The sequence below is a fragment of the Piliocolobus tephrosceles genome, chromosome 2 (genome assembly GCF_002776525.5).
Source record: "Piliocolobus tephrosceles isolate RC106 chromosome 2, ASM277652v3, whole genome shotgun sequence".
Taxonomy (NCBI): Eukaryota; Metazoa; Chordata; class Mammalia; order Primates; family Cercopithecidae; genus Piliocolobus; species Piliocolobus tephrosceles.
In genome coordinates, this window is record NC_045435.1 from 80427160 (window position 1) to 80443038 (window position 15879).

The 15879-nt window shown below is 33.4% G+C and overlaps 1 protein-coding gene across 2 annotated transcripts in view; it reads left to right on the plus strand.

Moving 5' to 3' along the window:
* The window catches only part of ERC2 (ELKS/RAB6-interacting/CAST family member 2), a 970858-nt gene that overhangs the window by 461099 nt on the left and 493880 nt on the right, over positions 1–15879 (plus strand). For both annotated transcript variants that reach the window (XR_003306672.2, XM_026446958.2), the window contains exon 10: positions 1694–1834. Coding sequence is in view for 1 of the 2 variants with exons in the window: in XM_026446958.2 (XP_026302743.1) it covers positions 1694–1834 (141 nt within the window). In the remaining variant the exon portion in view is untranslated. The remainder of the gene's footprint in view (positions 1–1693; positions 1835–15879) is intronic.

Consider the following 15879-nt stretch of genomic DNA (forward strand, 5'->3'; position numbering starts at 1 on the left):
TGGGCTGGGTGTGTCAGTCAGGGTTCTGCCAGACAAACAGAACCACGTTAAACATTTTCTACAGATTAAGAACTTTATCATAAGGAATTGGCTTACACAGTTACGGAGAATAGGCGAATTCAAAATTCACAGAACAGGCCATCAGCAAAAGCAGACTGGAAGGTCTTAGAAGCTGATGCTGCAATCAATAGGTGGAATTTGTTCTTCCCCAGGGAAACCTGAATTCTGCTCACAGGCCTTTCAATTGATGGGATCAGGCCCACACAGAATACTGAGGATAATCTCCTTTACTTAAAGTCAACTGATGGTAGATTTTAGTCATGTCTACAAAATGCCTTCTATTAGCAACTCCTAGATTAATAACTGGGGACTACAGCCTAGCCAAGTTGATTAAAACTGGCTATTGCATCTGGCAATTTAAAATTTATAAAGGAAAACAATATGCAGTTGCTGTCAGCAGGGAGCTTATGATTTAATTGGAGTGATGATACGTCTTCACCATGACAAAGTGACTGGATTATAATGTCCTTTCTTATTTCTGTGGGAATTATATGACAAAGGACATTGAAATTAGAATTGTAGACCTGGGTTTGAGACCTATATCTGCCTTTACTAGCTAAGGGACCTTTGACAAGATGCCCAGCTGTTGTAAGCCTCTATTTCCTGATGTGAAAAATGAGAATGGCTCACCTGTTCCTCAGAGGGTTTTAGAAGCACCTTGCTGGATGATAGTGACTTTTATCATAAAGGTCATTCCAGTGCCAATGAAGCCACCCAGCATAAATTATTAGCCGACATCGTTTACAGAGAGACCATTGTGTCCTTAGTATCTTCCTAGGTGATGCAAATGAGTAAGAAGGAAATGCATGGAGTCTGCTTTGGGGTAAAACCTGTACATCTCAGTCACATAGTTAGATGTCGCTATTTCATATTCAATGACAAACATTGCTCTTTTAGGTTGCAAAGGTACGTTGAGTGATATATGCAAGTATTTATTTCTTTAGTTTTTGGAATTCAGACTATATGTGGAACCTGTTGGTTTCTGGACATGCTTAGTGACTGGAACAATTTAGGTAACCCCATGTCTGAGTTGGAAAGATTCATCACATCTGTCAAATCTAGATTGCAAAGGACGTGAACATAAAGTTTACTCTAAATTTTAAAATAATTTTATGTTTGATTTTCCAGAAGATGTTTGTAAAACCACTGATCGTTTCTCTGTTAAAGAGATGGGATTTGATAAAATTGTAATAGGAGGCTTCTTTTATGTTTGACTTGCTCTTGGGAGTGGAAGCATTAAAGTCAGTATTTTCTTCCATATTTGTCTCAGAGTCTGCATAGTCTGACAGCAATAAATGTAAATGGAAGGTTCAGGGTGTCTGTTTTGCTATGACAAGTAAAGACCACCTTGGGACTTACATCATTAGCATGACTTTGAGACATGAAACATGCATTTACTGACCACACCATTTGGTCACATTTGATTCTACGGCAATTAGATCCTACTCATTCTGTAAGCTGGCCAACTTTAATTTCCTGACCAGAGCTGACTATTGTTACCTTAGTAAGATTATATTTACCCTTTCTGTCTACTGCACACTTTATTGCTATGTATAGAATCAATGTGTTCAAATTGAAGGCATTGCTAGTAGAAATTTCAGTGTTTTACTCACTCACATTCTTTCTCTTTCAGTCTAGTTTAATTGACCTCAAAGAACATGCATCTTCATTAGCCTCTGCAGGGCTGAAAAGGGATTCCAAATTAAAGTCTCTAGAAATAGCCATCGAACAAAAGAAAGAGGAATGTAGCAAATTGGAAGCACAGTTAAAAAAGGTAAGTGAAGTCTTAAGAAAAAAATCATGCTCATTTAAAAATGAATTTATAAAATGGAACAGGAAGAGACATTTTTAAAAAGAAACAAACCCCTTATCTGTTGCTGTCTGCTGATAAAAGAATTAATTAAATACTCTTAACTTTATTGCTAAGAAGTCTATCAAATCTGTCTGTGAACCTGAAAAATTATCTTAGGTTTCCTGTTTAAGAAAAACTTGAAAAATAGATGAAAATAGTAGCAGAAGTTAAAAATATTATAAAAACCAGCCATTACTCTCTGGGTAAATCTCAACTATCAACAAAGAAAAACAGAAATGTTTTCAACAAGTTGCAGAATCCGGAAGCCACATTAGATGTTAATAAACTTTTGCTACTTTCAGATGTAGGTCATTTTTTTTTTTGTATGAGAACTTTGCAAAAGCTTTTCTGACATTGTTAAATTTCTAGAAATTCACCAAAATTGTCAAGTCCCTGTCATCTCTGTAGAATGACTATTTATATTTGACCAAAATGACCTTACTCTCTAAGAAAGCTTATTGTACATAGAAGGCTTTGGAAAAGAAATAGGATATTTACATGGCGGCATTAGCATGTTTTCTCTGACCCAGACATTTTTGTGGAGTGCATTTCCAGTCATGCATTGTTACTTTGACTTTTTCCCTGTGTTGTTTGGTATGTCTGCACTCATTGTTCACATAAAACTCATAACATTATGAGTTTAAGCATTTTGTTTCCCTTTGACAACTCATAAACTTATTCAAAAGGGATGATAAGAATCTAAACAATCCAACAAAGTATATAATAAAATTTGACTATGTGTAATTCATAGCACACCGGGATGGGGATTTATCGGCTAAAGTTATGAAAATATATGACATGGATGATCAAGGATGTGAAGGAATTGCATATCTGTGAAGGAATTACTCTGGATATCTTAAAATGTAATATACTATTTTGTATGATGCAATATATAACTGAAATGTTACTATATGGTACTCACTTTACAGAGATTATTAGGAAACTGTCATGAGAAATTTCATACTAAGAAAGTTTACTTGCTAATACAGAAAAAGATAAATACACAGATCAAATCCTTTAATAACAAAACAGCAAGAAAATCTCTATATTGCAAAATCTGTTTCCCAATCCACTCATCATCTCACTTACTTCAAGCAATATTTAGTTAAGCAGAAATCTTGAACAATAAATAAAAGAATTTAAATTGCCCATTTGAGGGTGTTTAAATGGAGATTGACTTGGATGTGATGTATTGGGTATATGACATACATTCCTGATCTATATAAATGTGCTCTACAAAATGTTATCTATGATATGCATATTAAGGGATGAACTTATGAAAAACATTTTTCATTTAATAAAAGTTTTGTGATCATAAGGCAGGCTCTAAGCTAGCTTTGTGAGAGAGAGAAATTCATTGGCTCCTTATGACCATCCTCTGCACTATTTTACTTTAGTCACAGTGTGCTGAGTCTCGAAGAAAGATGGCCTCAAATAGACCTGGGCATGAAAGATGTCCTCCACCTACTCTGATGAGCTGTTGCTATGGAGATCAGGGGACCCCATTTATTATTTCTATAGGTACATGTGCGACACCCTCCTTTTTAGTGTAAATCATCTATGGGAATTTGAAATCCACTAGTAATTAAAAGGAAGAGATTCACATACTGATGCTTATAGTTTTCATGTAATGACTTGACTAGTTTAATCAATCAACATTTATGCAATTCAATATAGTTTCTTTCAACATAGCTGTGGTTTGCCCCTGTGATCACTCAGAGTGTGTGGTTTCCTTTGACTTGCAGGTAGATACCACATACTGAAATTCACAGACCAAATCCTGCAAACATTTTAGCATTATTCCTGACAGTATTTTAACATTCTACCAAGTCACTAGAATTAAAGTAACAAATATGGTTGTCTTGCTGTAAAGGACCTATTTCATTTATGAGAAGATAACTCATTTCTAAGTATATACATAATCTTTACTTATACTGTCTCCTAAGTGCATAGTGTAGTGAGTTTAAATAAGGTAGTTATAATTTAAATATATTTATGCCTAACCTGCAGATGCTATTTTGTTATTTTTGGCTGTCTAGCATTAACTAAATTCAAAAGTTTAAAATTATTTTTCAGTAGTCTTTAATTTCTGCGAATAAATAGTTCCGTAAAAACCTCAACTACCCATCACCTTAAAAAAATTGAGATCTACATGAAATATTTGAAAATATAAGCCAACAGTATGTGAATATACATATAAACACATCATTTACTCATGGAAAAATAAGCAGCTATAAAAGCTTAAGTGTGTCTGGGCCTCTTTTTAAATAAAAGGGTACGTGACTTGTGAATAAAATGTAAAGGTTTACTAAATGAAAGCTGAAAACATAATAGTTTTATTATGTCATAAATACACCAAAAATTCCCAGTGGAATTTTGCTCAAGGTTTGTGAGTGTCCAGGTATTTTTCCCATAAAATCTACACGATATTGTAGATGTGTGTCGTTGAACAGAAACCTTGTCTGCCAGTGGCAATGAAATCCAAATGGTGATTTAAACTTATTTTTGTCTTATAAACAATGCTTGACATTGGTAAGGGGAGTTTTTACATAAAAGTCTGTGGAGAACATTCATACACATAATTACTTTAACCCTTTATTATACTGTGTTAATTTAAGATGCCTTCAAATACTTCATGATGACAAATGCTTATAGGCAGAAAAGGAACTCCCTTATACATTCCATCCCACTATTTATAAATGTTCATGTCTGAGGAAGTTTTTACTGATACTAGTGAGGCTGACAAAATGATACTAACCAAATAATGCATAATTGCAAATTATGAGTGTGCTTTATAATTAAGTGCATTCATCAATCTTAAATAGATACCCAAGAGTTGAGAAGAGACTGATAATTGACATATGGATCATTTTGTCTTTCAAAAGAGTATTTGAGGTTCAAAATGGGGGAGTAAACTTAGCCTATGTGACTAGAAATCAATTGAGAAGCAATGGCAATTCAAAATATTATGATTTATGCTCTTTAGTAATTTTTCAATTGATATTATACCTGAGGAGCGAGTTTCTTTAAACCATGATAACATTGTCTTTTACTTCATCGAAGTTGAAGGAAAAAGTAATTGAGGCTCTCAAAAAGTGTGTCTTAGCTTGAAGCAAAGTAATAGTTTCTACAACATTTCACCTTCTACACCTTGACATTGAGCCCCAGATAAATAGTGCAGATATTTAGAAAATATAACTTGAGAGTGCTATTTAAAATAATATTCAGCATATTTAAATCCACAAAAATTTAAATCTTCAACACAAAATAGACAAGAAAATATTATAGATTCTAAAGCGTGGAACACTTGGAACATAATAGAATATCTTTGAAAACTATATTTTCTGTTAATCGTGAGACAACAGTAGAAACTGGTAATAGGCAATGGATAATACTGTATTTTGGTCCTGCTGATTTAAATTTTTTTCTTTTCCCGTTTAAGTTAATCCGATAATGTCTTACTGATATTTTGCTATTGCTAACCTGCTGTTTGCTAATCTGTATTTTTCTGAAGATAGACTGAATAGAAAATTCAGGCTTGTGTTAATATAAAAGAAGAGCTATAAATTCAATGATAAGATTTAATTAATCTTTTATTATTACCATCTTTGAAGTTCAGGTAATAAATTGCAGACTTGGCCAAAAGTACTTCTTCTGATTCATTGCTGGAGGCCAGCACTTCATGTATCATCAAAAGTGGACAGCTTTCTTTATTTCATGGGTTATTTAACTCGAGAAAGGGAAAGTAACACAAACCTTAAATTTCTTATTCCAGCTATTCTTTTTTAGGAGCCAAAGTCAACTTTTGTATTTCCCTAGAGCATCTCACTTTCACTGTGGAATGTTTAGAAACTGAAATTTCTTCTTTTTTAATGACCAACTTGTCTGTGCGAATGCACTGGATTTGTTGAGCTAATGCTGTTTTTCTGGATCTTTCCTTCTTTCCCTGTCTGTGCCTCAATGCCTCCCCAACTTTGCAATGTAGCAAGCTGAGCAGTTGTTCAATCAGATGTACAACCCAGTAAGTCATTTCTGAAAGTTCCCGCTGTAACATATCAAAGCATGAGGATCCATTGATCACCAGTCACGGTGTGCCATACTGGGGAGGTTTCGAAAATATTTATGAGTTTCTTCCCCTTTCTGTTCTGTCAAAAGAAATGATCTGTGCTGAGGCCACTGCCATTTCTTATGAAAGTGAAATTTAAAAATTAATAACTCAAGAAAATATTGCCAACTCTGATATTACCTCCTTCTTAACCTCAGCCCAAAGACTGTAGAAAAACAAAAGTCAGCTGAAGATCTAGGCTTATGGAACTCCTCCTTAAATCCTTCAAACACAAGCATATCTAGGCCGAAAGGGATAACAACATTTGTAAAACAGCAAACAATTCAATGTTTTATTCAAGTGATAGAAGTTAAAACAGGTTTAGATTTAAAAATAGGGCTATGGTCTTTGAGATTGGTAAATACCTAACATTACTGTGGATTTTGTAACAGTTAAAAGCATGCCATTTGGCTGAGGACAAATCATAATATAGTCTCCTAATAACAGATACTAACAATTACGATTATAGCTTAATAAAGTACAAAAAAAAAAAACCAAAAAAAAAAAAAAACAAACAAAAAAAACAGGTAACTAGTAAAAATATTTCTAAAATGATCCAGGTGCCACCACGAATTTTTTTTATCCTAGTGACATGTGTGCATTTATTAATATATGAAGCAGTTTGTTTTTAACTTATTAAAGAAGAAAAGCTTTTTTGTTCTGTGAACTTAAGTGGCTTACTGGGAAAATATTTTGTAAAGGTGGCTAGAGTTTATCATTTGGCAGATGCAATCTGTGCTATCATGCATTCTAATCACCTCCTATGTATAAATCCCCTTATGGAAAAAATGAATAGCATATGGATAAAGGAAACAATTCCACCAACAACTTTTTATTTGTTAAGCCACTGCTTCAGGATGCATACAGCTTGAGCTGCAAGATGTCCAGGTGTACTTAGTTAGATTCTGCCTCCACCCTCCATTCTTTACAACACATTTTATTTTTGCAAACAGAATTCCTAAAACCCTGCTGGAGCATCTTTGTTAACCTCTTTTTCAAAATGCGAATTTTAGCAGAGAAGCAAAAAGTAATCAGTTCACGTTCTTTTCCCTTAACATTTGAATATAAGTGCTAATAAGCAGGCTCAAGACAGTGGAGATGTGAAGAAAGACAAATAAGTTTGGAATATCTTCAAGCTCGAAAACTCACTCTGGGAAAAATGAGTGTTTAAAAAATGTTGTTTAAAAAATGAGCGAAATAATTCCACCGCAGTTGTTTCATACTTACTAGTTAGGAACAGGAAGAAAACCAAAGAATGTCATGTTTTGGGTGTGTGCAGGACAGATGGGGAGAACCTTGTTTCTGCAGCAGCAAAAATATAGCAGGACTATGCTAGAAGTTCACTCTCTCTGTCAGGATAGGGAGGACCAAAGAAATAACTCTTAGTTAGCTTTCAGACCATTTCTAGAAATATCAGTGACATGGCATCATCAACTTTTACTTCACTTCACCCCAGTGGTGCGTCTCTAATATGCCAGTGTGAACTTTTCAGTGACTAATCCAAAAGTCATTGACTGACTTTTCTCCTCAAGTTAATTAAACTAACCCATTGGTTTGGCATCCCGGGAATATAGCCAAACTCTCATTATTTTAACTCCCCCTGTCTCAGTATCCAATGCTTTTTTGGACTGATAGGGATGCAGCATGATGGATTTTCTATCCTTAATTGTCTTTTAAAAATGACTATGTTTTTCTTAGTTATAAAAATAATATATGGTCACAGTTGAGAATTTGCAAACATATGGAAGCCTATAGAGGAAAATTAAAAAATAGTAGGACATCTCATGGCACAGAAATAATTGCTGGAACATTTGGATTGTTCTCCACCTAGACGTATTTTTGTTGTTGCTGTTCTTTTTCTCTCTTTTTCTTTTCTTCTTTCTTTCCTCTCTCCTCTTGCCTTCTCCTTCCCTTTGCTCCTTCTTTCCTTCTCTCTCTCGTGTTCCTTTTTCTTTTTCTCATCTAACACTCTATTTCAAAGTGTTTATTTAGGTTTATATATTTTTTTACATTATTAGAATTTTCTCATATAATGAACTGTTCCTCCAAAATACTATTTTAATGATTGTATACTATTCTACTCTATTTGCTTTTTCCCCTAATGTTGGTAATTTCTTCTCCCAACATCTTTTTTTTTTTTTTTTTTTAACGTAAGACGAGGTCTTGCTATGTTGCCCAGACTGGTCTCAAACTCCTGGGCTCAAGGGATCCTCCTGCCTCAGCCTCTGGAGTTGCTGAGACTACAAACATGTGCCACTGTGCCTGCCTCCTTCCTGCGCCAGTGATTTGAAAAGATCCCAATAGTTCCTACTACGTTGAGTTTCCGAGGAATTCTACCAAAGCATGCTTCTTCCAGCACTGATTAAAGATGGCCTTTCTGCTGCACCCTGGCCAACATTGAGAATTGTCATTTTACATAACTTTGACACATGCTTAGGTGGAAAATTTTTTCCTTTTTAACTTTTCTTTCTTTAATTACTACTGAAGTTGAGGTTTTTCAGTACATTTATTAGCTTTTCGTATTTTTTCTTATGTAAACAGTTTAAATCAGTTGAGCACTTGCTTTTGAGCTTACTGTTTTGTTCATTAGTTTATATGAGTTATTCTGTGTTTTATATAGAATTTTTGCCAGATTTGTAACAGTTTTATTTAGCTTAAATTTTTTTTTGTATATAGAGAACAATTTTTAGGTTATTGACCTGTACTTTTCTTTAGGCTTTCCTCACTGCCTTTATTCTGGAAAGTATTCTCTGATTTCACTTATCTATATTTAAAATGTTTTAATGTTGCTTTTTATATCAAGTTAAGCCCTTTATCCATCTTTAGTTTATTTTTGTTTATGTTGACAGGTGAGGTTCTAATTATATTTTTCTAAATTATCAACGGATTATCCAGCACCATGTATCAAACAATTCTCTCTTTGTCCACTGATCTTGTTACTGTTTAATTTGGGTGAATGTCTTAGTTTCTAAGCATCTGTTCAGTTTTATTGATGTCTCTAATTTGTTGGGTCAACATTTTAACTATTGTGTCTTTATTATATTTTTAAATATCTAGTAAAACAAACTATACCTTAATTCTTTCTGCTTTTCATTTTGTCTTACTTTGTTTGAAGTTTTTAGCCTTTAATTGTCTATCATTCCAAGTAAATTTTAGGATCACTTTGTCAATTAAAATGCATAATTGTTGATTTTAATTATATTTAATCTATAAAATAATTTTAGAATTATTGATATGTTTCCCAATATTATTTTTTTCCATTCATAAACATGATCCAACTTGTATTTATTCCAGTGGTTTTTTTTACAGTGAAATTTTAATATTTTCCTCTTACAGACCCATGATATTTCTTCTTAAAGATAGTCTTAAGCATATCTATATATATTTAATTTTTAGGTTGCTATTGTGAATGATGTATTTATTATTTTATTTTCCAATCAGTTATTGATAGCTAGGAAATTTCTTTTATTCTTGTATGTTTATTTTCTATATGGCCACCTAACAAATTTTTGGTGAATTATAGTATAGTTGTTTTTTGTTAAATAAGGTAATTTTATAGTCAATTCTATGTCTGACAGTCTACACTACATTAGAGTGAACAAGGATTAAACTTTTAAGTGCTCCTGCAAGTATTATTATTTCTAGAGTAGAAAGGAACCTTTTACTTTTTATCTCCTTTTACTTTAGTCACTCTATTGCACAAAGTGATATCTAATGACATTTCTTAGGAATCTAAAATTTTGCCTTGATATCATTATTTTTCTTATAATCTTTCTGCAGCTTAACTATCATTCTACTCCTGGAGTTTTGTCTTATTATTGTAAACACTGTGCAGGTTATCTTCAGTTGAGTTCTTTTTCTTCCCTTGATTCTTGATTCTAAACAAATAATATGTGTTTCATCAGTCTCAAATACCTTCTTTGCTATAGCCCTTGTGGTCATTTTAGGCAGAGATGGTATCAGGAGTCTTTCAAAAAAATTTAATAAATCTCTAGACCTTCTGGGTCCCTCAATTTAGTGCTTCATAGAATACCCTTGTTGCTACAAGGCAAATGACTGATTTGTAGGCACTGGGCACAACCTTGCTGTTGGCCAGGGCACATTTGAGATACTTCTGATGTTCCCCACCATTGGGGCCCCCAATCCCTAGTAGTTATCCATTTGAAATCCTATCTCTTCTTAACATATATTTAGCAGGGTTCACATTTTACATAAGTGTTTACAAAAAACATAACAAAAGCCAAAAAGCAGGCATTTTTCATTCCAGAGAGATAGAAAAGATTCTTGTTAATGTTCAGTGAGGTCTTCCTGTTTTGTAAGTCATTACAGGACTGTATAATCCCAGGAACATAATGGGCTGAATTATAAATGCTTTCACAGTCATTGTTTGGATATAGCAGTTTCTTTTTATGATTTTTAAAGCCTATTTCTGAAAAGTATTTGATTCACTCTTAAACCAGTTATCTCCCAGCACAGTGGAAAGTTGCAACTATTTAAGAGATAATTCTAGGCATGCACATAGCATGTGTAAACGCATGCATATACACAAGCACACACCCTATAATTGATCCATGCTTTCAGTGTCTAAAAAACTCAACTAATATTTGCAATAACACTCAACATTTGAAGCCACATGTTTTGTTTGAGGACATCCAGATAATTACCTCAGTTCTCCACATTGCTAATTTTAGGAAATCCCATAATTAAAAAGGATTACATTAATAATTACAGTTTGGGGGATCTTTAAAAGTATTAAGCATACAGTTCTTTTGTGTGTGTGTGTGTGAGAGAGAGAGAGAGAGAGAGAAAGACACAAGAATTATTTTGAATATTTATTTGTATTTATTTATACATACCCTATTTGTTCCATCTATGAAACGAGTTTTTTTTTGGTATGGTTGTTTTAATATGCAAATTTTTGAATACTCTGAATGCAGTTAGTTTGAATTGTGAGTGAATAATTTCCTTTAGAACTAAGATATATAGGGGCTGGGTGTGGTGGCTTGTGCCTGTAATCCCAACACTTTGGGAGGTCAGGGCTGGAGGATCACTTGAGCTTGGGGGTTGGAGACCAGGCTGGGCAACATTGCAAACCCCATCTCTACCAAAAAAAAAAAAAAAAAAGAAAGAAAACAACTAAGATGTGTAACATTTCAAAACATATCATTAGTAGTTTCCAAATGTATTAATTAGGCTCAGCTATGATACCCGGTATTGATTCATTGTATTTTAAATGAAATTTAATTTTCTAAATTAGGAACCTAAAGTTTTGCCTTGATATTGTTATTTTTCTTATAACCGTTCTGCAGCTTAACTATCATTCTACTCCTGGAGTTTTGTCTTATTATTATAAACACTGTGCAGGTTATCTTCAGTTGTGTTCTTTTTCTTCCCTTGGTTCTTAATTCTAAACAATAATATGTGTGTTTCATCAGTCTATAATAGAGTTATATCAGTCTATTGTAGAGTTATAATATGTTATATATATATAATGTATAATATGTTATATAACTCTACAATTACCTTAAAAATTTTATTTTAAAATGTAATATTTTGTTTATAACTTAGAATTATGAGAAGATTGAAATTTCTTTTGGAAGACTGTAGTCAAATATAATTTTTAAAATAGTTTCTATACCCTGTTCTGCTGTTAAGATATGAAAGGAATATTAAAGCGCTGTCAATGGACATTAAACCACCAACACGCCACAGTCGAGAATCATATTTCTACACTGCCCAAATTTAGCAAATTATTGCTAAAACCCAGAAACAGCAGGGAAGAAAAGTCATCAAATACATCAAAATACATTAACATTCCGTTTTTATTTTATGGTCATGAGTAATTATTTGTTTATTTTGAGGGAAATGATTTTTAATTAAAATTGGTAGGGTCTATTTCAAAGGGAACGTGTTATATAATATAATCGTTGAATGTTCCCTGCCTCGTTTCACAGCAGGTTTCTGGACCAAAGTTAATACTTTCCTTTCTAGGGATCTGGAATGATAAACTGCCATTTTATTGGAAATAATCAGTGACCAGTCTTTAAAAGATTAAATGTAGATAAACTTGTATGATTTTGATACTTGACAACCCCATCGTTTGGCTTTAGCCATTATTGGCTTCTTAACTTCCATTTAGATATAGTATTAATCCAAAGTTTTGCCTTATTTCCTGAAGTAGTTATAAATTCTTTCACTAAAATAACTACTAGGTTATTGTAACTCTAGGTTAATGTACTGCTCATCCCAAGCCATGGTCAGAGTCCTCTTAATGCCTGATCTAGGCTTTCAAAGTCAGTTCACATAAAAACCTAGAGGCCTACCCACATCAGTGAGGCTCCAGACTTTGTTTTGATTATTCCCATTTGTGGGGAAATTTCCTTACATATGGAAATACAGGAAACATAATTGGGAGTCCCTCAAAACTTACTGATGTAATATGCAATGCAGACATTTCTGAAATGTTCTTTCCCCATTTTTTTTGTGTTTCTATAAGATGCTTGAGAGTTGCTCTAAATATTTTAAGAAATATTTTTGAGCAGAATCAGATACCTGGATTTGCCTTTAAACTGACCTGTTTAATCAGTGGAATTAAATATCTATATTAGTGAAAGAATGCTTATTGGTATTCCTTTAGTTTTAATGACTGGTGGATGTCCTTGAAAGTGACGATGAGCTTGCTATATTCATGGTAAATAAGATCTGAAGCCGTCAAAAGAAAACTCACGCCAATTTGTGTTTTTAAGAGGTAAATTCCTGACTAATGAAAATAGGAGGACAAAGTTGATGTTCCTTAAAAGTATAGAGTGGGCAAGCCCTCCCGGACCTTGTTGGGGAGCTAACTGCAAACCAACAGATTCTTAAGGAAAAATATTACTGTGCATTTTCAGTTTATGTCTTGAATTCATTAGAATGCCATGTTAGGAATTTACTGTGATCATGATCTATTCAAATCTATTTTTTTCGCTGTAGTGTCTAAAGTATGTTAGATCTAAGTCTGTTACCTACTTTTGATCTCTGTCAGGAGCTATCAGTCCAGATTAAAGAACTCATGTTGTGATTTGAAAAGGCGAGAATATTGCCTGAATACAAATAAAGTGCTTATTTCATTCCATTTTTGGAGGAAGCTCAGGACTCATAATTTTGAAGGAAGCATTGGCTTTAAAAAGCTCAATTTCCTCCACTATTTTATTTAGTATAGAATCATTCATGCCTGTAGATCGTGGTAGAACACATTCATGCTGGTTACTGGTTAAAAATTTCAGCCCATCCTCTGAAAAGCTGTGACTCAGGCTGAATAGAGCTGGTTATATACAATATCTTTTGTAAATACTTTAGAGGCTTTTGCCTCCATACCTAAGCTTAGTTGAGGACTCACCAGCCTTCCCAGTCATGTGAAACTCTCTTTCATTGAGTCTTTACATGGACCCTAGTAATGATCCAAGAAGCAGTGGTTTTCCTGTCATCTTTATATGACTTTTTCTTAAAGCTTTCTATTGATTTAAAAACATTTTAAATGATATTTTAGTAGCCCTTCCAAGAATTCTGGCACCAAGATTGAAAGTGGCTTGACATAAGTTCTTTTGCCTGGAAATCAGTAGATACTAATATAGAGATAGAGAGATTTAACTCACAGGTGTTCTTGAGGTTGTCTATTCATTTTATTGATTGATTGATTGATTGATTGATTGAGATGGAGTCTCGCTCTGTCGCCAGGCTGGAGTATAGTGGCGTGATCTTGGCTCACTGCAACCTCCGCCTCCCGAGTTCAAGCAATTCTCCTGCCTCAGCCTCCCGAATAACTAGGACTACAGGCGCGTGCCTCAGTGCCCAGCTAATTTTTGTATTTTTAGTAGAGATGGGGTTTTACCATGTTGACCAGGATGGTCTCGATCTCTTGACCCACCTTGTCCTCCCAAAGTGCTGGGATTACAGGCGTGAGCCACCGCACCTGGCTGAGGTTGTCTATTTATTTTAAAAGTCTCATTAGCACTTGAAGTGTGATCTATTAATAATAGATACCAGGCCAGCTGTAAACTTGGCTCCGGTCTTCATTCTAATAACATGACCTAACTTCAGCGTATGATATCAACAGTGGTACAGTCTAGATGAAGGCACTTTTTTTTACTAGGCTTTCTGTGCCTCTAAACATCCCATGAGTCATTTCACCATACTTATTTGCTTGTTTGAAAAGACTACGAACTCATCTGATTTCACCCAATGTTGAAAAGTGGCCTTGGATAATCCTCTTTTCTTCATGGAGCTAAAATATGGATATGTGTACATACCTATCACTAGCAGACTATGCTGTCTCTGTAAACCTATCAGGGAGGCTTTTTTAAAATTTTTTTATAAGGAGTATGTATGTAGTATCTTGTCAATGAAAACCAAATAAATATATTAACTTAGCTGAATAATAAGCTGTATTTCTGGGATGCATATTGTGAAATAATAATTATAATAAAAACAAAAGTGAATAATGTCTCCCCCCATGTTTGTCATTTTGTAGTTTTCACAGTTTTTAGGCTAATGAATTTGCCTAATCTTATGTAAATATAAGATGCAGGACTGGATTTAGAATCTTGGTCTTGCAACTAGTAATCCTGTACCCGCTTATTAAAAAGGGACAAATAATGATAACAATAAGAACAACAACCAAAATAAGTCACAGCGGCTAACTGGTAGCTATTTGTGAACTTTTAAAAATCAGCACCAGGAAAGGAATTTTAACTCTCGTAAGAAACAGGCAATCAAAATATATTTATTCATTTGTTTTGAGTCCTTAGCTGCTTATTACTCAGTTCATTAATTCTTTTTAAAAAATCTTAATAACATTGGTTGGATAGTTCAAGAAATGTCATGAAAAGGTTTTTAACTGCTGTAAAAGAATGGTAATACAGTATAAAAGTGAAAGAGAGGTTAACACGAAGTTTTTTTTTTCTTTAGCTATTTAAAAGCTGTATATTTTAAATGCTTTTCTATAACAAAAGTAATGATTCATATTATCACAAATAGAAACAGGTATATGGAGTAGTTACTTTCTTTTAAAATAGGATTTCTGCTCTACATTTTTAAAGTGGAGATTAGGAAATTTAAATATTCATTACTTAAGCTTAAAAGGAAATTATTAGATAAATATACTCCTAAAGGTATATTAGCTGAGGATTCTCTTTCAGATTATTTTAATTGTACTGAAAAAGTTTAGTAATCCATTATAATGAAACACAGAGTGCATAGTAAATGAATGAAAATAAATGTTTTCTGAAAAATGTTGGTAAAAGGGAATAAACCAGTATCTGATAGTGTGTTGAATTGACACATTTTTCTCAAGTTTTTTTTTTGTATAGTTGAGTTTATTTCTTAAATAAGGAAATCTTAGATTTAAGAACATGAAAGCAACTTTTTCCCCTTTATCCTCATGCTTAAATAATATGTTACATGCAAAAATATTATTTCTAAAATGATTATTTTGTCATATGAAATTTATTTTATTTATACTAATTTTTGAGTTTTTTCCTACTAAATCATTGCAAAGACTGTCAAACTTTCTAACCGTAGTATTAGTATTAATTTTTCTAACCATGCATGATTCATTCAATCCCACAGTAGCTGTAGCTTGCTTGCCTTGTTTTTTCCCTGAAATTTTCAAAAAAGTTTATTAAAACACAATAAATATCTGCTCCATGTAGCAAGACAGCAGAATAACTTAAGTCCTTATAAATTGTTAACATTTGATTGTGTCACCGGTGATTTTGAAGATACATACATATATGACTTATCTGAACTTTCTATGTTAAATGTGCACTGTTGTTAAACTACTTGTTTTTTCCCTGCCTGCTCTTTGAAGAAGTCAATTAGGAAT